Source organism: Fulmarus glacialis, unplaced genomic scaffold, assembly GCF_000690835.1.
Source record: "Fulmarus glacialis isolate BGI_N327 unplaced genomic scaffold, ASM69083v1 scaffold982, whole genome shotgun sequence".
NCBI classification, from domain to species: Eukaryota; Metazoa; Chordata; class Aves; order Procellariiformes; family Procellariidae; genus Fulmarus; species Fulmarus glacialis.
Genome location: NW_009199533.1, coordinates 15,917 through 35,752, shown reverse-complemented (window position 1 = coordinate 35,752; position 19,836 = coordinate 15,917). Strand labels below are relative to the sequence as shown.

Here is a 19,836-nt window from a genome sequence, read left to right as displayed (position 1 = left end):
ATCTTTATTTTGGTATCTAAATATGATTTTTTCCTTGTCCTGTTGGTTCTTCCCTACTCCTATGTCAATAAAAATTATTTTTACCTGTGGTCAGTACAAGCTTTCAACATTTCCCCAGCCATTCACTCTTTAATTGCAACTCTCCTGGATTTTACCTTTGGTGTATTTTTTGTGGCAAGCTATTATGACAGACATTTTTAGGTGCTTAATTTCTGTCAGACTTTGTGGGAGTCTCTTGTGGAGCTCGTTTGTTTAGCTCCACTTAAAAGTGCTCTGCCATCAGTGTCTTGTCATCATGCTTTTTCTTATTCTTGGCAGTCGTTAGTAGAACTGTGAAGAAACTACTGATAGAGGTTGAGATGATAAGCTGCTCCAGCTGATAACATCAGCATTGCATTTTACATTTTTTGCCATATTTTTGCTGGTGCTTCTCTTAGACATTTCTGAAAAGATGGTATTTGTGGACTCTGAACTTCTGTTTTTTTCCCACAGGTCTGTACATCCTCACTTACTCACTAGCAGCAATAGCACAGTGCCTATTGTCCTACAAAAAGGATCCTAATGTAAGAATGTTGATTTCAGCCTCATTTGTAAAAACAGAAATCTGTTTTTCTGTCAGGCTTTAGAATTTATCCTCTAACATCTTTTTTACTTGTCTTTTTCTGTTGATTTTTTTAACCCGTTGGGGGATTTTTTTTTGCATCCTCAGGCTTGTTATGCAGAAATTATGGACATGACCTCAGGTACTCTGCATTTTCCTGCATCTTGAAAAATGCATCCATCTATTCCTTACATAGATGAATCACCCAGTTCCCGGTAATTTCACCCAGAGAACGTCAAGTGACTCTTCTCTTTGGCAAACTCTCTGCAAGAAAAGTTCTTGCAGCAATTTGGATCAGGGATGCCAGGCCCATTTCTATTGTCTTTCCCCATTTTTATTTTGGATATTAGGGTCACATACATTGTTTTCTTCTCACTCTTTGTGCCACCTCAAGTCCAGCCTTAATGCTCCCAGTTACTAGCCACATTCCAGCTTGTGAGTTTTGCAAGTTTCTGAAGGTAATGGTGGGTGAGGAGTGAAGAAGAACAGCAATGTATTGTGCAATTTCCACTTCTAAATATTATATACCTGAAGCCTCACTCAAAGCAATTGGCTGCTACTTTGTTCCCAATCTATGAACAGTTCTTGTGCTTTGGAGATCCTAATTCCTGACATTCCCTCTTACCAAATGCGTTACAGTTTATTCTTAGTATTTAAGTATCGATGTCCCAGAGCTGAAATTAAACATTTGCTTGCTCAAGGATATCAGGACCATGCTTGTTTGATTGTCACATTACCTGCACTGTAATTTACTTTTGCAAGTGTTGTACTAATCTTTCCAAAAGTTACTTCACAGTGTGCTTTTATGTTCGCTAAAAATCTGTTTGAAACTTTGGCTTCCTGATAGCTTTCATTAAAACTTGCCCTTCTTGCCCTCTGAGTCCACTTCTTTGGACTGCTCTTTACTTGGGTTACTATCTTTTAGGAAAGCTGTGTTTTCTGCCAAAAATATAAACCCAGAAAATATTGCTGATAGTGTCTCCAGAAGAGGAGGCTTCAGACAGGAACAGATCCATGCCAACACAAGATCCCTCAGCCTGGTTTTGTTTCCAGTACAGCTTGTCCAGTGACATCTGGCACTGGTGTAAGTAACTATTCATGCATCTGGGTTTCAGACAATTGGAAAATTCTGAAAGCACCGAAAAAGGAAAGGTGATGGTAACATCTGGTAGGATAAACTGCTGGCTGGCTCATTTGGCTTCATCCTGCTTCTGACACTGGTGATTTGATTCCAGTTAAATCTGACCCATGTTCTGAAACAGGTGAATTCATTTACGGATGTCAAAATACTACACCAAGTATGAAATGTCTAAAACTAAGCAATGGAATATTGACCAAACAGGTAAAAGATGACTATGATTGTATTTAGTCTATTAATGAAATTTATGTAATTCAGCATTTCTTGTGATTTCAGCTGTCTGCACAAAACTAATTTTCTATAATTTTTTCAAAATTTTAAACTTGATATTTTGGTTTGAAGAAATGGATTTTCCTGATATTTTGCTGATTTCAGCCTCATAGTGGGCAGTTGTACCTGACTTGCACGGGTTTTAGCAAAGCCATGGAGCCCACCTCAGCCCGCTTCCCACACATGCTGCCCATAATGTCGTTAGTTTTGCACAGATAAGGTAATAAAAAACTACTTTTCCATGCTGTCTTCACTGTATAAGGCAGGCACCGAGGTACCTACCGTAGCTGCAAAGTTTGGCCAGATGAAGGAGATGGATTGATATCACTGAGTCACATTACTTTCTTAATGTTGCCAGGTTTGCAAAATACTGCATTTATGTATGCGTTGGAGGGCAGGGCAATTTCTTGTTCAGACTTGTACTTCATTTTTAGTGAAGACACTTTCTCTTTGCAATGCAAGATAGGTAAATGGCACACAGTGCTTTCCCTCCTGTCCGTGCTTCAAACTAGGTGTGAATCCCTTCATTATCAGAGGACAGATTTTCGATGTGTCCTGTAAACTTATTGATAACTGGTAATAATAGCCAGGATTCTGAAATTGATAAAAAATGTAGAAAATAAACCAAGGCAAATGAAGCCTTCAATTAGGTTACATAATAAAAAAAATATAAAATAATTACAATTGGAATTTTACATTTAATTAATTTTTAAAGATAACAAATTTTAACATTCTGGGTTTTAAAATTATTTATTTAATTGTAATGTGAATTTTTAAGCATTATCTCCATGTCATGAATCCTCACTTGATGAAACTGTTATTTTTATCATTTACTGGGGAAAAAAAAATTAACTGAACACTCAAGGCCAATTTTTCAGAAATTACATGTAACAATTTTGTCTTCTCACTGCCTGCTTAGTCTGCACCTACTGTTGTTTTTGCCTGTGTGAACTGTGTACTGGCAGGCAAATCTGAATTTACAACCACATTTAAAGATAAGTTAAATAATGTTGGTAAGTAAAGCACCTGGAAAATCTAACCTATTGCAACTGACATGTAACACTCATAATCTGAATTCTGTGATGCTGAGATAAACAACTACGTATGTTTTTAAAGTTCCCAAGGTGGATGAAACTGAGTTTCACTCATCTCATATCCAGTGGTCAAGAAGGGCTCTCACCTGGTGTCATTCCAATCCAGATCTCCCAGTACACACCAGCAGTTTCCTAGCACAAGCTTCAGGACAAATACCTTGAGTACAAGCGGTTCCAGGTTTTCATACTGTGGCTTGCTGTAACCACCTAGGTGTGCTTTTGGTCAGCTTTTGGAAGGGATCAGCTTCGTGTATCTCAGTATGGGAAACGTATGGGGTGCAGGAAAAGGGCAGGCAGTGATAAAGAGGGAGGGACAGAGGGAGGGAAAGGAACTGAGACTTTACAGAAGTCGGTCTGCGGAGAGAACTGGTGGAACAAGAAGGAAGATCACCTTCTCCACGCTCCAGTACCTTCTTTTTATAGAGACAAGCTGATAAATCAGCTCTGACATGCTGACAATTAGTCAAGCTTTTGTAGTCCTGATAATTTTTTTGTTAATTGTTGAGTTTTTCAAACTGCGAAAGGCATGCAAGCAATTCCCTCCTGGACCAACTCCTCTCCCTTTGCTTGGAAACTTGGTGCACCTGAACTTTCAGTTTCATCGGGATCTTCTGATGGAGGTATTTCTTTTAAGATGCTCTTAATTGGTTAATTTTAGTCACAGCTTAAACAAAACTGATATGTTAATAGCAAAGTGAAGTTTTTAAGTCTTGAAGTTACATACAAGGTATGGACATATAAAGATCAACTTGATTCCTACATTCAGGTCACCTTCTTATGTGGAATATGTCATCTTCATGAGAAACTTAATGTCCTTAAGAATCAAGTAAACTTGGGGACAGGGTTTCTGACTAGTTATTAAAGTTGGAGAATACCAATAATTGAAAATATGCTTCTCCATTGCTGGTAAGTCCATATGTGTTACTTTTAAAAATTCTGACGCAACGGCATTGTCCAGTTTGATCACGAAGTGGGTAATACAGTGCATGTGTATGTATGCTTGTAACACGGAAAGCGCATAGGCTCCCCATCTTCCATCACCTCCTTAAAACTATTTGTTTGCCATTTGTTTTTAGAGACAGCTGCTCCTCCGCAGGCCAGCTCAGTTCCTCCCTGTAGCCTGGCAGTAATTCTTCTAATGGTTTGCAGATGACCTCTAATTCAGATCTATGCTTGAGATAGTACGCACAGGTCACTGAGTACAGTGCAGACTCAGACGGGCAGTGATGCTGCAACAGGGAGAGGAAAGCCAGTATCTAAAGAATTATAAGGAGAAGTGAGTGACTAGTGTGATCAATTGGATGTAATTCTGGTGCCACCCTAGACACTGTCTACCACCTCTTTTGTATCATCATGGGTGTGCTGGAGCAGAGTCCCATTCTTGGACAAAGCTTTTTCCACAAATGATTGAATTTCCTCTGTCATACACCTGTCCCTGCTTGGATGCCTCTGCTGTCTCCAGTGCTCAGTGCTCTCCTCAATACTGTGAGGAAACCCTGGGCTCAGCTGCAGCCCACTGGCACTTCATGGCTGTTGACTAGTTTCTGGCTCCACCTCCTCTCCCGGAGCACACAGATGGAGCAGGTTTAATCTGTCGGTTTCCTCTTGCAAAGGAAGGGCTAGCTGGAGGCATAGAGTCCAGAGAGGTGCAGCATGTGGCGGTTCAATTAACGAGGTACAAGTGTTGGGGTTGGATGTGATGCAACGTAAAATACAAAGTTTTCTTTCTTTTGCTGCAGTGTTGCTGCAGCCTGTGCTTTGAAAAGAAAATCGCTTCCCCCTGGGTAAATAAAATTGGCTGCTGAAAGCCTCGTACTCAGAAAAACAACAGCCACTTTCTACTTCTAGCTATAATTATATTCATAGGGATGATGTTCTCAGCACAAAACTGGCCATTGGGCTGGTGAATAGCAGGTGCAGTGTCTGTTTGAGATGTATGGGGTTTCATCTGTCCTTTTCTGGCACCTTTTCCACTTACAGCTGGCAAAAACTCACGGTAACATATATACTTTGTGGTTCGGGTGGGCCCCAGTGATCATATTGAATGGATATCATGCGGTGAAGGATGGCATGACTACGCACCCTGAAGATGTTTCTGGGAGGATGGTATCTCCTTTCTTCAGAGCAATGGCCAAAGGAAAAGGTGAGATTTTCCTGCCATAAATAGTGCACAGGAATGTTGACTTGGCAAATTACTCCGCCTTGTTAGACCCTCTACCCTCCCATTCAGAATGCTCTTCCATCAGATACTGTCCAAATCCTTCATTAGCTCTTGAGAATAACTTACTATTTGCCGTAATGCCTTTTGTCCTGAGCTTTCCCATGCCTGGGAAACACTCCAAACCAGGTTGTTTCTAGGTGACCTTTTTGCTGCGTTCAAGATGTATGTGATCCCAGCTCAGCAATTTGGCCCTCCTCACGGAATAATCCAATTTGCTGCACATGACTTTGCTGTACATTACGTGAATGCAGAGCTTGTTTATATGTTTGGTAACCGTATCTATTATGGTTGCCAAACACCTTCCATCATGAGCAAGAGACCTGTAATACCCTCCTTCAGAAGTCTCATTGCTGTGTTTACAGCCACGGTTAAATGTTTGGTGAATACCCTTGGATTGTGAGAGTGCCTCTGACACACCAAAACCCACTTCTCCTTAGTGTATTTTAGCAGTTTGCAGTCTTTTCTTTTTCCTCCCCTGCATTTGCTATACCAAAGCAAACACAGATTGTTTAAAGCTAGGTAATCGGTTCAGGGCTCTTCAGAAAACCACTAGTGCAATTTAACAATCAGTGGAGTGGTCTCCCTTCCAGAGGAGAAACAGGGCCCAAATGTCACCTTCATTACCTCAACCTACAAGCATCACATTAATTGATCTATATCTCCATAAACATACCCTGTGTCTGTACGCCACTCCGTAGAAATTAATCCAGTTATTCCTGTCTTGAGCATGAACACTTGAGTACGGCTAAAGCAGATCTTCTAAAAGGCATCTTAAGGGTTTTTTTTTAAGACATCAAGAAATGGAGCAGTCAGCAAATCCTTAGATTGCTCTTATCAAAGATTAACTACAATCAATATTAAGAACACCTAAAGATACTTGTATCACAGTGTATTCCCTGATTCACTCCATGTATTTTATAATATATTTTTAAATTAATCGTTCATGTCTATGGCAAATATTAATATGCCGAGGAATACCCTCAGGTATTATACTGGCAAGTGGTCGCTCCTGGAAGCAGCAGAGACGCTTTGGTATAATGACTCTACGCAGTCTGGGAATGGGGAAAAAAGGCCTGGAGTATCGAGTGCAAGAGGAGGCCTCTCACCTAGTGGAGTTCTTTCTGAACCTGAAAGGTATTTATCTGTTAAGAAATAAGACACTTTTCAGTCCTGGATCCATATCTTCAGTATGCAAACTTACCTACCCCCTTCTAGGGTTGGGGTAGGTCCAGAGTGGTGTATCCAAATTTACCAAAGCCTGAAGAGCAGATAGAGCTTAATATCACAAGTGGGAATTTCTTTCTTAAAAAGCCGTTCATAAACCTAATGAAATTGGGAATTTCTGAAATTCCACTTCCATGGGCTTATCATTTATCTATGATATGATTGTACAATGATATGATGTTGCTGAACTGCACAGCCAAGCCATTCTCAGACTGCCTACAACAGGTAACTAAACAGTATTGCAGAGCTTAGTCATTTCTCTGAATCTCTAAATTCAATGACATTAGGTGCCGTGAGGCATACTGGATATGTTAGTGTCTGTCTGTCTAAGTAACTATTGCCAAGAGAATCAAAGAAAGTAGGAGGTGGGAGGGGACTTCAGTGGATTATCAGGTTCATCCTAGAGTCCAAGCCAGGATCATTTCTATCCAAATCATTTTTGATGGATGTCTGTCTCACAACTTTAAAAAAATCATCAGACAGAGATATGATGATCTACTGTTCACAGCTGAGACTGTAATAATTTCATTATGTATACTTTGCAGTTCCTATCCATCTATTCTGCTTTTTAAACCTTCCCAAGTTCCTTCAGCCTTTCCTCCTAAGTAGTTTTTTATATTTTTGAACATATCTGTCACTCTCTTCTCTTAGTTCATCTCCACTGACATTTCTTCCTTCTCACATTCTGACTTGTCTTCTTCCACACAACTGAGGACAGCAGATACGATATCCTCTAATGGATCTTAGTTGTACGTTATTTCACAGGAAGGGCTCTGAGATTGTTTTAGAACTATGAGGAAACAGTTTAACAGTGTCCTTTGCTCTAAGACTATGTTTTATTTTCATGAATACAGACATTAATGCCACATCTCTGTCCCCATTCATGACCCAGATGGATAAAGAGAACATTTTGTGTAATCTCAAATAACATTTTGTCCTATCTGTATAAGGAACACCTGAAGAAAACATTGAGAGTGAATACCAGTTACTGTGTTTGCAGGAAGACCTGTGGATCCTTCTTTCCCTCTTTTCCATTCTATTTCAAATGTAATTTGTGCTCTGGTTTTTGGATATCACTTCTCTGATGAGGACAAAACTTTCCATGAACTGATCAGTGCCACAGAGAATTTATTCAGATTTGCAGGCAGCTTTGTTCATCGGGTGAGTAAATAATATGTTTTTTTTTTTTCTGAAATAGGTAGAAAATGAAAGCGCAGATACAAAAATGTGTCTTCACTAAATACAGAGCAACTGGCAAATGCAAAGTGGGAGTTAAGAGGAGTCCTTAGAGACCTTATTACTGCCTCCTTGGTTTTGAAGCCATTTTTAAGAACTCTTGTTTCTTTGCAAGTTTAGGGGACATCTCTCTGTTGACTCTGTTGAAAGGCTCTTTAAGCCTTTCAGCATTTCTGAGACTGTTAACAGAAACCTTTAAACTTAATTTGAGACTAGAGTTTGTAATAAATTTGAACTCTGCAGTGCTGCTCCTCCCACCTCTATTTACTGTTCTCCTCCAAAAATGGGTATCATTGAATTCACTGTTCTGCTTTTTACTACTCTGCAAATTGTATGCTGACAATTTTCTTTTTTTTCCCTCCCTGACAAATAATAAAATATTCATTATGAATCTTTCCATTACTTCATTATAGCTTGCAATTCACACATTACAAAAACAATACATACATTCTCTGACAGTCTCACAATTCAAGTTCTGTCAGAGATTTTTTGGTAGGTACCTCCCACAACATACCATAAAGGCCAACTTTGCACTTGAAGTGTCTTGAAGTGCACTTGAAGTTTTCCCCATGAATTAGACTTTGTGGTTTAGACCCTTAAAGAGGGACACGCTGGGTGTAATGAGGACTGTGGATGGTATAGCAAATTCCATTGACATTTGAGTTTTATAGGAAAAGGCAAACTAAAATGCTGATGTGGTAGTAAACCTTTTCAACAAATCTATCACATGAGCGTAGCACTATACAACTTTCCCATAGTAAAAAATAGAAAAATAGATGAAATTTGCGGATGATCAAAGCCAGGAGACCTTAACAATACAGAGGAGGTTCAGGATATCCTGCTGCAAGAGCCTGTAAGCACTGTGGATTGGAGTTATAGGAATGTAACAAATTGTAATAGCACAAAATTAAATTATGAAACGTATTAGGAATTAATGAGATTAATATCTGCTATGAGCTTAGAACATTTCAGTGCAAAGGTTAACAGGAAAGGGACTGGTATAAACTAGCAGATAACACGATGAAAAAGGCAAATGGGATCCTAAACTGTTTCCAGCGCTATTTTCCCTTTAGATCCAGAGAAGTGTTAAAGGAAGTTCTGGTGTGTAATAATCTGTGGGACCTATTCTAGGGTCTTGGACACCTTATGTTGTGAGTCTGGAGTGAAACAAATGTAGAGGAGTGTTAATGGGATGACCTACAAACTATCACTTAAAATTGGAGAGGCTTTGCTTGTTAGGTCTGAAAGAACAAAGAGAGGAGATAGAAATGCTGTTTGTTTGGCAGGGTGGAATGGCAGATGCTGCAAAGAACGAACTATCCAGGCTAGAGGACAGTACTTTGAGCTGACAAATGTGTATATAAATACACTCAGCAGACTGAAGATGAAGATTTCTAACCATCAGAACAATTATTGGTCCTGCAGAAGTCACGAGGACTCTGATGGGGAAAATTAAATTAGCTCTTAGAGTGATACCCTGTCTACACCTTCCTTCTGTGAGCTCCACAAATTCCCCGTCACTTGAGGCTGCAGACTTGTTAATCTTAGTAGCCACACAGTATCCAGAAAGGATGTCCTTACATTTTGAGTGTGGTGGAGCTAGGGTCTCCAACTGTGCAGGAGTAAGGTCTTCTAGTGATCTGCATTAGTCAAGTAAACTTACTGGCATAAGCAGAGTGTTGTCAGTACTGCCTTGACCCCCAGAAGTGTGTCAAAATTACTAGTAAAATTTTCCCACATGATGGCAAAAATCTACTCAAAGCAATGATAATTTGTTTATTCCACTATGAACATTTCCAGACAGGACAATTCAGCCTCTCGGTGTTTCTAAAAGCAGCTTTGTTACTGACAGATAATTCACACTACCTCTTGTGTGTCACTCCCGCAGCTGTACGAAATCTTACCCTGGCTGATGTGCCGTCTCCCTGGTCCTCATAAGAAAGCGTTATCTTGCTACGATGTCCTGAGTTCTTTTGCAAGGAAGGAGATCAGAAGACACGTGGAGAGAGGGATACCAGCTGAACCACAGGATTTCATTGACTTTTACCTGGCTGAGATGGAGAAAGTAAGTGTTCGTTCTGCCTAATCACACATTTATGGAGTATAAGGCCAAATAGACCATTAAATCATCCAGTCTGTCCCCTTCTATCATAGTTTCTTATATTTCATAGGGTTCTTAATGTGAATACAGTAGCTTGGGACTTACTAACTCATGTTTGCCAGAAAGGCATCCAGTTTTATGTTTTGGTTACATGAACGTATTACCACAAAGTATGTTAAGGTGTGAACTCATGAGCTATCATCTGCTTTCCCTAAATATCCATGTGTATGCTTCAATCCTGTAATAAATATGAGACAGTTTAAAGGTTATATAACTTTGGTAGACCACCTCACCTTCTACAGCAGGGTACCTCATGTTTACAACGGGTTTAAATACACACACATACATAATTACTCTGAAATATCTGACATGCTGCTTTGGGTTTCAGGGTGTTCTAACACTGGCTGTCCTTGTGCCACACAACTGTGTGGTTCCTCCCTTGGGAGGGAACCATTCGTGGAGGATCTTCCTTTCACTTCCTCTTACTGGAAACTCTCTTCATGTCCTGGTCTGAGGAGATTCTCTACTCTTTAAAGGATTCCCAGGCTATCCTGAAATTCCATGGTATCATTCCTGCAGCATCAAAAAGAGAGCAGTCCTTCCACCTCCAGCCCAGTCCCTTTCAGCAGTTGCACCTCAGCAATCCCAGCCTACTTGATTGTTTGACCAACCTTGGAATAGGTATTTTATGCATCACACCTGTCAGCTGTCCTGGCAGATGGATGCTGTCATCAGTAGGTCCTAGATGGGATGCTTTTGGAGGTCCCAAGCCTGTTCTCCCTGTGTTACCTCTAATTTCCCCACAGTTTGGGGCAGTTTCTTGCCAGCTGTATTCAAATTGGAGGGCCTAGAAAACAATTTCACAAAAAATACCATAATGAGCTGTTAATCTTCTTCCTTGCCCAGGCTATTATTTTCCATAGCAGGAAGTGACCCATGAGCTAGAGAGGCTCTGCTAAGAGCACCAGAATTTCTGCTTCAAACTTAGTCATTTTGGGATACTTTCGGGAGCTAAAATAAGCATCTCTTTCCTAGGGTAGATGAAGTTTATGTAGCTTCTACCTCTGGTCACAAGCTTTCAGCCAGTCAGGCTGCCATGTTCTCACAGTGCTGGCTCATGGGCTCTGGAAGGAGCCGATGCATCCTCTTGTACATTACATCTGAATAAGTACAACAAGATTTACTAAAATAAGCATTTTAGAGGCAAAGATGCAGCTTTCTCTGGTGTCAGGGGTGCAAGTTATTGCAATGTGTTTATTTTAAAATGTTTTTGCCTAATGTATTTTCTCGAATTGTTTTTATGTTTTAAAAAAATTGTAAGAAGAAAATACTTGGGTACCTCTCTCCCATCAGTTCACATCTGTCCTAAACTGAGAGAAGAAATTACTCTCAAGATGTTCTGTTGAGATCCTTTTAGTCAGATAGGTTTTCCTTTGGTGTTTGCTAGGACCATTTGGTAGCATACCGGGGAGATCAAGGTGTAATGAGTGATACATTGTGGGGCATTTGTTTAGAAGTACACTCTAGGCTAACTGCAAAACTTGTAGTGTGCTTTAAAGTTTTTGTGATTAAGTCAACAGGTGTAAAATTGCCTGTTTTTTAATGAAAGAGTATTCCACCTCACGAAAAAAAGCAATGCAGACTTATTAACCTCTTAGTGCTCATCAAAAACTGTAATTTTGAATATTCTTTCTGCACGTGCCAGCTGTGGAAATAACAACTCTCACACAGGAGGCATACAGGATGACCTAACTTTTATGCTTTAACTTCAACTTGTTATCATCATCTACAGTCTAAAGATGGGGTCAAGCCCAAGTACGATGAAGACAATTTGGTATATGTTATAAATGATCTTTTCCTCGGTGGATCAGAGACCTCAAGCACAACATTGTACTGGGGACTGCTCTATATGGTAGTGAATCCAGACATCCAAGGTGAGAGGGATTCTTGCTGTGAAATGCTGTGGGTACTACAAATGTTAATGATGGCTGAACATAATGAGTTGCAGGGACAAAAGCCACTAGTTGAGCCTGGCTCTCACTCTCTGAAAACAAAAAGAATGGCAGCAGAGAAAAAAAATCAGAGGCCCATCCTATCACCTGACTAAACCAGGTGGCTGAAGGCACTTGCAGCGAGACAGAAGTTACCTCTTTGCAGTGGCAAGTCAGTGAGGTGCTCTGCGTGGAGTGTTTGCAGGCTGACTGATGGCAGCAGGAACAAAGATCAGAGCTCTAATATGAGTCTTGACTGCACCAGACATCATTCAGGTATGAGGAGTGCTAACACAGCTTTGCTGTGTTTGCCACACAGCCAGCCTATGCTCTATTCCCCTTCTGGCACAACACTCCTTGCTGATCACACCAATGCTCCTCACAACCCACTGGATCCCTTACTGGACAAACCAGCTGGACAGATCTTGGCAGGTTATAAAGGGCTGCAGGTTGCCCTAAGGAAGGCCCATGGTCCTGGTAGAGATGGCTGCCTCTTTCTGTATCCTTCTTGTCAGGAAGCAGGTAGAGAGATGCAAGATAATTTGCACAGTGCAAATCCATATACTTCCTTGAAGAATGCAGTGACTCCTTCCTGTCTTTGCTGAGTGCTTCATGCACAAGGGTAGGCAATGGGCATCCACGGAATATGGGTGACTCAGGGGTGGCCTCAAGGTTTCAGTAGAGCATATTCTGTGTGTAGCCAGTTGATGGTGTTAGCATCTAGTCTTTAAATAATCAGTAATGTTGCAGTTTGTTCACAAAGCAGCACACAAACCTTAGGAGAAAACAAAGCATCAATGTGAAATAACTGCAAGGGATGGAAAGACTAGAAATAGAAAAAGAAGTTTAAGAGGAGGATTCTGGCTGCCTGATACGTAGAGGTAGCGTTTTCAGGCAAGAACTGCTGGTAGTACACACAAACTGTTCCTGTCTGAGCTAGTATTGCAAAAGAGGTTGCTTATCTAATTAACACCAATTCCATGAATGCCTCTGTAGATCCAGGCTGAGTTTTCTCATCCACATCTATGTCAGGAAGAGAAAGAATATGGCCAGGGTTGAAGGAGGACTTGGGTACTCCTGGGGCTGGTGGCTCTTCCATCTGCTGTGCTTGAGCACTGAAAGCAAGGGAGATACCTGTATTCCCACAGCCTCACTAGGAGGCTGAAAAGGCTGTGTCATTGAGTGCATATTTGCATCCAAGGTTTTAGGCTGATTCAGGTGTTGTTTGTTCACAGAGTATGTTGCCATAATTGGACCAATTCTGCTCAACTCATCCCTGGCACTGGGAGTTAATATCTGAGGCATTTATGTCAGTTTTGCAAATGAGATTTAGATTTTGAGATAAAGTAAACTAAGCAATCCCTAAATACCTTCAAAATCTGGAGCTGAGTGACTCGCCCTACACCCACCAAGCATTCTGTAAGATAAACGTCAGAGCTGGAATAAGTACAGTATAGTCCTTGCGTATGATTCTGGACCACACTGGGGTTTTTCCTATTTATTTTTATTTTCATATATTAAACTCCAGCATTAAATAATATTAAATCATAAGTTATAGACTTTATGTACTATGTTGAAATAATACATTTTCCTGTTGCTCTAAGAAAAGAGACCAGTTAAAGTATTTGATGCATTCTTCCCATTTGAAATGGTGAATATTTCTCCACAGAGAAAGTGCAGAAGGAGCTGGATGCTGTTTTGGGTCCTTCCCAGTTAATCTGCTACGAGGATCGGAGAAAACTGCCCTATACAAACGCCGTGGTTCATGAGATCCAGCGCTTCAGCAACATTGTCTTTGTCGGCATGCCCAGAGTGTGTGTGAGGGACACAATATTGCTAGGATTCCCCGTAAAAAAGGTACAGGCACATTTTCAGCCTCTGTTCTTTCTTCAGCAGAGAGACATTTAGCTTTTATTCCAGTTTTGTAGCCTGTGTTCCATCTATAAACTATTCTCAATATGACCCAGGAACATGGTGCCTGGGGAAGGGTTACCATTTGTGGTTCCAGGAATGAAATAAGTCTCTCACTCAGCATGCTGAAGCTCAGACAGATGCTAAGACCCCTGCCCCTGCCACGGAAGCCTCGATCTCCTGCCCTGCTGATCAACAGCACAACTGCAGAGACCAGCTCTGCTTGGCTGGGGACGGACTAAGAGGAGAAACTGGTTTGCCAAAGCACTGGTTAGGACATCCCTGCCCAACTTGGCACTGCCAGCACTCCTGGGATGGAGGAAGATTTGTGAGAAGATGGCTCATAGCTCCACTGACTCCATGAGCTAAGGGACCTGCCTGAATCTGTAACAGATGAGAGACTGTCAGCTACAGTGAGGGAGTTCCTCCCAAATGCTGCCTCAGACAAGTGTTCACAGCCAGTAAGGCATTTTGTAGAGTGACATAAGCTATGCTGAGTGCCAGTTCTCACTGTAAAACACTGGCAAGAAACAGGAATTGGCTGCTTTTATTACAAGAGAGATGGGAGAGGCCAGCACCATTACTGGCATCTGGGATTGGCCCCGCCTAACTCATTTTGTGGTGAAGGTTTCTCTCTGTTCTGTCTGCTTCTGACAGCTAGGTAGTGAAGGCACGTGAACTAGTCTGCTGGGAACAACCAGTAAAGAAAAAGCCTGAAGTACTTACCACTAAAAGGGCTCAGAGGTTGTTGTCAATGAAGTATTGTAGTTATTTCTGGTTGCATTTCTCTATCTCTTAAGCCTGAAGGGAGGTTTCCAGTGCTGGGACCTGAGTATCAACAAAAGAGTCCTACTAGAAGTGTTATTAAGATTAGTAGTAAAAGTGGTCACAATGCAGTTGTACCAACATCACTAATGCTGTTAACACCCGCTGACATAGCTGCAGGGCTGAGAACTGATAATTTCCAACTAAGAAAATGATCATAAACTCCAATCTTCTAGGAAAATGGTCTTCTAACCACATCATATCTGCTCATTACAAAGAAATGGCAACAAGCAGCAGTTTTATCCGCCAGGCAGAAACTGATGGATGAGAGGCTAGTAGATAGAACTGAATCAACAGTTTCTTCCTTGCAGGGCACCATCATTATGCCAAATATAGCATCTGTTCTGTATGACCCTGAGCAATGGGAGACACCTCGACAGTTCAACCCTGGCCATTTTCTGGATAAAGAAGGAAACTTTGTAACTCGAGAAGCCTTCTTACCATTCTCAGCAGGTAAATGCACTGGCAGTTTGAACCGACCCAACAGACTAAATGAAGAATACAGAAGTGTGAGACTATGGTATTTCTTCAGATAACATCTTCTATTTCTGCTGTTTGCTGCTTTTAAAGAACAGTACTGGCTTGTATCTGCCAAGGGAGACGCTTCTGTGCTGTCAGACCCCAAATTGTTCTTAGAACACTGTAGTGGGAGTCCCACTCAAACTCCTCAACCTCCCAGGCTTGTTGCATGCTGCAGTCATCCACAGGTTTTGTCTCTAGTATTCTTTATATGTACTTTTTTCCTGAGAAGCCATGTGTCCTGTGTGTACTGGATTTACTTGCAATCCCTTTTAAAAGAACAAGCTGAAAGAAAAGCAGAATGCATCCTGGTAAACAAAGGATTAAGTTCTTGCTTACGGAACTGAAAATCCAGTTGCAAAAGAAGGAAGTAAGATAACAATGCACAGTTAGAGATCAAACTTAGCAGTAAAGTTCCTTTGGCTTTTCCTTTCCTTTTATTTGTCTGCTAATCTGGAAACGTGAGTGTATTATTCACCTGTTCTACTCCTGTCGCCGGTTCCAATGAGGAACCCATGGAAATTAACAGTAGGCCTAGATACTCACTGTCCTTCCCCTCTTCCTTCTGCAGGGCACCGTGTGTGTTTGGGGGAGCATCTAGCGAGGACCGAGCTCTTTATTTTCTTTGCCAACCTGCTGCGGGCATTCACCTTCCGGCTCCCTGAGGGGGTGACGAAGATCAACACAGAGCCCATTTTGGGGGGTACGCGCCAGCCCCATCCGTACAGGGTTTGTGCCATTCCACGCTAGGCTGCAGCACGTCACAGACCAGCATGAGACAGTAACCTTTACCTCAGTGAATTTCCTCTCAAATGTATATACGTTCTTCTACTAGCCAGGATATTGCTATTAGTCTATCCCAGGGCTATTCAGAAAGCAGATGCAAGCCAAGACCCAGACTACCAGTACTTTTGGTCTTGTCCTTGTGAAAGTCCCAGATATTCTTGCAAGGATCTTAACCATTTTCTCCTCTTGGAGAGCACTTGAAGCAAGATGCTATGGTTCCCAGCTGATGCTATGGTTCCCAGCTGATGCTATGGTTCCCAGCTATGGTTCCCAGCTGCTGTGTCTCCTTGTCCTAGCCCAGCAGAATCGTCATGATGCTTACTCCTGAGCAAACCTCAGTAAAATTCAACAGAGGATCTCAGCAAGAGCCGAGTATGTGTAATTTCTGTGAGTGGTTTGATGACCTTAAGTAATTTGACTCTGGAAAATGCACTTTTAAAGCCCTATTTTGGTTTTACTGTCCTGAACTTAGACACTTTAACCTTTGTTGACAGGTTGCAAATAAAAACCCCAACACCCAAAACCCAGGAAACACATTAGAGTGTGGGTGCATTAATGTCTGAATTTGACGTAAATATCTCCCACGTAGAAGATGAAGAGAGTCAATCTAAAATTGAAGAAAGAAACTTAAATTTGGTGTTTACTAGCAATGTGAATGTGTGACTTGGCAGCCTGATCATTGTTATAATGTATTGCCAGGTGGTTGGTTTGTTGGTTGGTTTTTGTGTTTTTTTTTTTTTTTTTAAATGAGGTTTCTATGATATAGAATCATGCCCATTATCAATCCTGCTTGGATGAGGCATAAATGTGGGATGAGATATTCACTTTGCCAGTGGGTTTCACTGCTAACTTGGGAGCAGAGGAATATAGAGAGTTTGCAAAGCAATGTCTAGGGGCTCTCTGAACACTCAGATGTTCCCCATTTTCTCTGGGCCCTTTTCTTCTTTCATTACAACCCATACCATACTTCCTGCTCTCCATTCAATCTCTTTCCAATCCTCCTTCCCCAGTTTTAGCTCCTACTCCCACCTACCCTTTATCCATATAAACTTTATTTCAAGATTCACCTTCCCTTTTGATTTCCCACTGCTTATATCCTTTCATCATATCAAGCTTCTGTCTCCTCTTAGTCATTTCTGCACAAGCATTAGTGGAGGAATCAGTGCTGAGCTGAAAATGATGACCAGTGAGTTTTCAGGAGGGAGCTTGGAAGATCTGATTTATTTGTCCTTTGAGGCTCCATGAAAAGAACACAGTAACTATAGAGAGTGCACTGGAGATAACTCAGTGTAAGAAAAGACATAAATGACAATGTGATGCAAGAATTCTAAAATATCTATTACTTAATGTAGCTGCTCAGTGGCACTGATGCAACTCAAGACTGAGACAGTTTAAGCATACAGCTGGAGGTGACAGCCAAGTTCAGCTGTAGCTTTGTTAAAGCAAAGTGCTGTAGTATTCTTGAATGAAAATCACTTTTGGAAAGGATTCAAATGTTGGAGTTGAGTAGAGCTGTCTGTAAACACTGCCATAAACTTAGGGTTGAATTTGTATGAGGACCAAAAGTGCTTTTATCTTGGAATATAAACTATTTGTAATTAAATCATTGTGGTACATCTGAACTTCCTAAATTTAAAAGGGAGGAGAACGTTACTAAAAAGAAGTGAGAACTACCGAAAGGCAGGCTGAGTTGGACCAGATCCTGGCATGCTGGCAGCGTCTGCTCCAGCACAACCCCGTATCTGCAGGCTTGCAGAGCTGAAAGGTAAATCAGGAAAGTAAGAGGTTTCACAAAAGCAATAGTTGTCAAACAATGCAGCCTGTTACTCCACACAGCATATCAAATACTGTTCCAGGGCTTACACACTTCTGCTCAGCCTCCTTTCCAGCTTTATTTGTGCTTGTCCTCCACCCCACCCTCCCACGCCTGCTCCTCTCCACTAACCCTGCTAGAGATGGTGTCTCTCACTGCCTTTGCCCACTCCTCTTGTCATCTTGCCACTTACTGAAGAAGCTTAATTATAAGATGTGTGTAAAGCTGGTTGTGCTCAAGGGCGGGAACATTATGTCCATTGAGCCTGCAGCTGTACTCAGTGCTGTTGATAGATAGCTTCCCTGTGACTAGACAGGACTCGGGAGTGGCACGAGACAGAAAGAACTGGTAACTTACTGCCCATTTCAGCCACTCAGGGACCCTGTCCACCAGACCCCTACCAGGCAGTACAAAGAAGCACATTTGATTTTGAAGAGTCTACTGAAAACTTGGCTGAAGGGCAGGAGCCCCCAGCTCTCCCTTCAGAAGGCTGAGTTTCCAGCCAGTCTTGCACAACAGTCTTGCTATTCTTGAGCAGTGGAGCCAACGTGGTGGGCGTAGCCTCCCGTATGGATTAGTCCACACGGGCCAAGCAGGCAGACCCTGTTTTCTGGGCTAGTGCGATAGGTCTGGAAACCTACAGCACCGATTTACACTCGTTGATTCCCATAAAGGTTTGAAGAGAGCTGACGGTGGAAGGCAAACAGAAGCTCAGGAAATCTGATAAAATGAACTTCGCCCTTCCTCCGCTCCCTTGGGAAGCTTGGGAGTGCTTCTGGGATGGAGAACAACTCTGTTTCCCCTCCCAGACATCATTCTCCCACTACTTGTCCACGGGTATAGACCTCCTGGACTGGCTGACCTCTGGCAGTGGAGAAGTTTGCAGGTTATGGGGAAAGAGCTGACGTGATCCCAGGCCAAGGGCTGGTGAGGGATGACAGCAGCGAGTCACCTCCAGCTGGCTCAACTGACTTCCCTAGTCCATGCCCACAGCTCTTCAAGTTCCCCTCCTGCCCCTCCAAGTGCTCATTTCTCTCCTGACCATCACCTTCTCATCACTTATCTGCCCACTGGTTACAGCCCCTAGGCACATGTCTGCATTACGCCATCAAAGAGCTGCCAGATTAAAAGGTGTACGCCCTGATGCTGATGACTGAAGTGATGTAACATTTCTTTTAAGTGGAGTGACTAACCCTCATCCCATCTTTTTTTTTTTTTTTTTTTTTGTATAACCAGTGTCAACCACAGCCTCAGGTCTCTGAGTTGTGGTAGAACTGTCATCCTTAATAATATGGTTTGAAATCAGGTTGCAGGTGTTTATTCCAGGCAAAGATGCACAACTGGGTGTATTACTTTTTAAAGCATTGCGATACCTTCGGGTAAAAGTGAGTTCATGTCACAGAACTGCAGAGGTGGCTGCTTGGTTTTGTATTTGCAGGATAGCAGGCGTGTATAAATCCAGAAAGCCTGAAGTATTTAATGTTGGTGGATATGAGAAGAGAGAGCTGCTTAACATTATATGGTGCTCAGCTCTGCTAACGTTACAGTTAAGGAAAATATTGCCAAGTTGGCTGATACCAAGACCCTCTGCTAATTTTTTTCTTGTGCTTTTATTTCTGTTTCATGGTAGGGCTCTCCTGGGTAGCAATATTAGTGCCACAACCATACGGCAGGCTGTGCGCCGAACTCCAGGGAAACTATTTATCCTGGCAAAAGGAAAAAGCAGAAATGAGAGACAAAGAGAGCCCTGTGCAAAAGTTTGGTAGATTTTGCATCCATCCAAAGATTAAAAGCAAAAGTTGATGTTTTTTCCCTTCTGTTCAAACAAGTTGTTTGGGAAACTGGTTTGTGTCAAAGGCTCAGGCTAAATTGTCCCTGTTGATGCTCCAGTGTATGAAACAGTGAATCAATGGCGTGTAGTAGGGGAACCTGACATTTATGGGATTAAATTTTGAAAAATATTGTCCATTGCACCAGCATAGCACATTTGGGGAAACTATTTCTGTACTTTTCAGGAGGTCTAAAAAACCCTGAACGGGCAGGAGGTGACAGAAAAGGAAATGTTCACTGTCTCTCCAAGGGAAGGGCTGGCAGGTGTCAAATGCA

The 19,836-nt window shown here is 41.8% G+C and overlaps 1 protein-coding gene across 1 annotated transcript; it reads left to right on the top strand.

Annotated features, from left to right (window-relative positions):
- The first annotated feature begins 3,552 nt into the window (after positions 1–3,552).
- On the top strand, positions 3,553–15,881 carry LOC104073473 (cytochrome P450 2J6-like). Its single transcript, XM_009573265.1, has 9 exons — positions 3,553–3,723; positions 5,084–5,246; positions 6,309–6,458; positions 7,549–7,709; positions 9,673–9,849; positions 11,678–11,819; positions 13,546–13,733; positions 14,924–15,065; positions 15,703–15,881. The coding sequence occupies exons 1-9, from the start codon at positions 3,553–3,555 to the stop codon at positions 15,879–15,881; spliced, it is 1,473 nt and encodes a 490-aa protein (XP_009571560.1).
- Positions 15,882–19,836: the final 3,955 nt, after the last annotated feature.

What these genes read in the sequence shown, in the direction of transcription:
- LOC104073473 (XM_009573265.1), top strand. Translation starts at nt 3,553, where the DNA reads ATGCTGACAATTAGTCAAGCTTTTGTAGTCCTGATAATTTTTTTGTTA. An exon ending in AGCAATGGCCAAAGGAAAAG is followed by an intron (nt 5,247 to 6,308) that starts GTGAGATTTTCC and finishes GAATACCCTCAG; the next exon opens with GTATTATACTGGCAAGTGGT. An exon ending in CTTCTTACCATTCTCAGCAG is followed by an intron (nt 15,066 to 15,702) that starts GTAAATGCACTG and finishes TTCCTTCTGCAG; the next exon opens with GGCACCGTGTGTGTTTGGGG.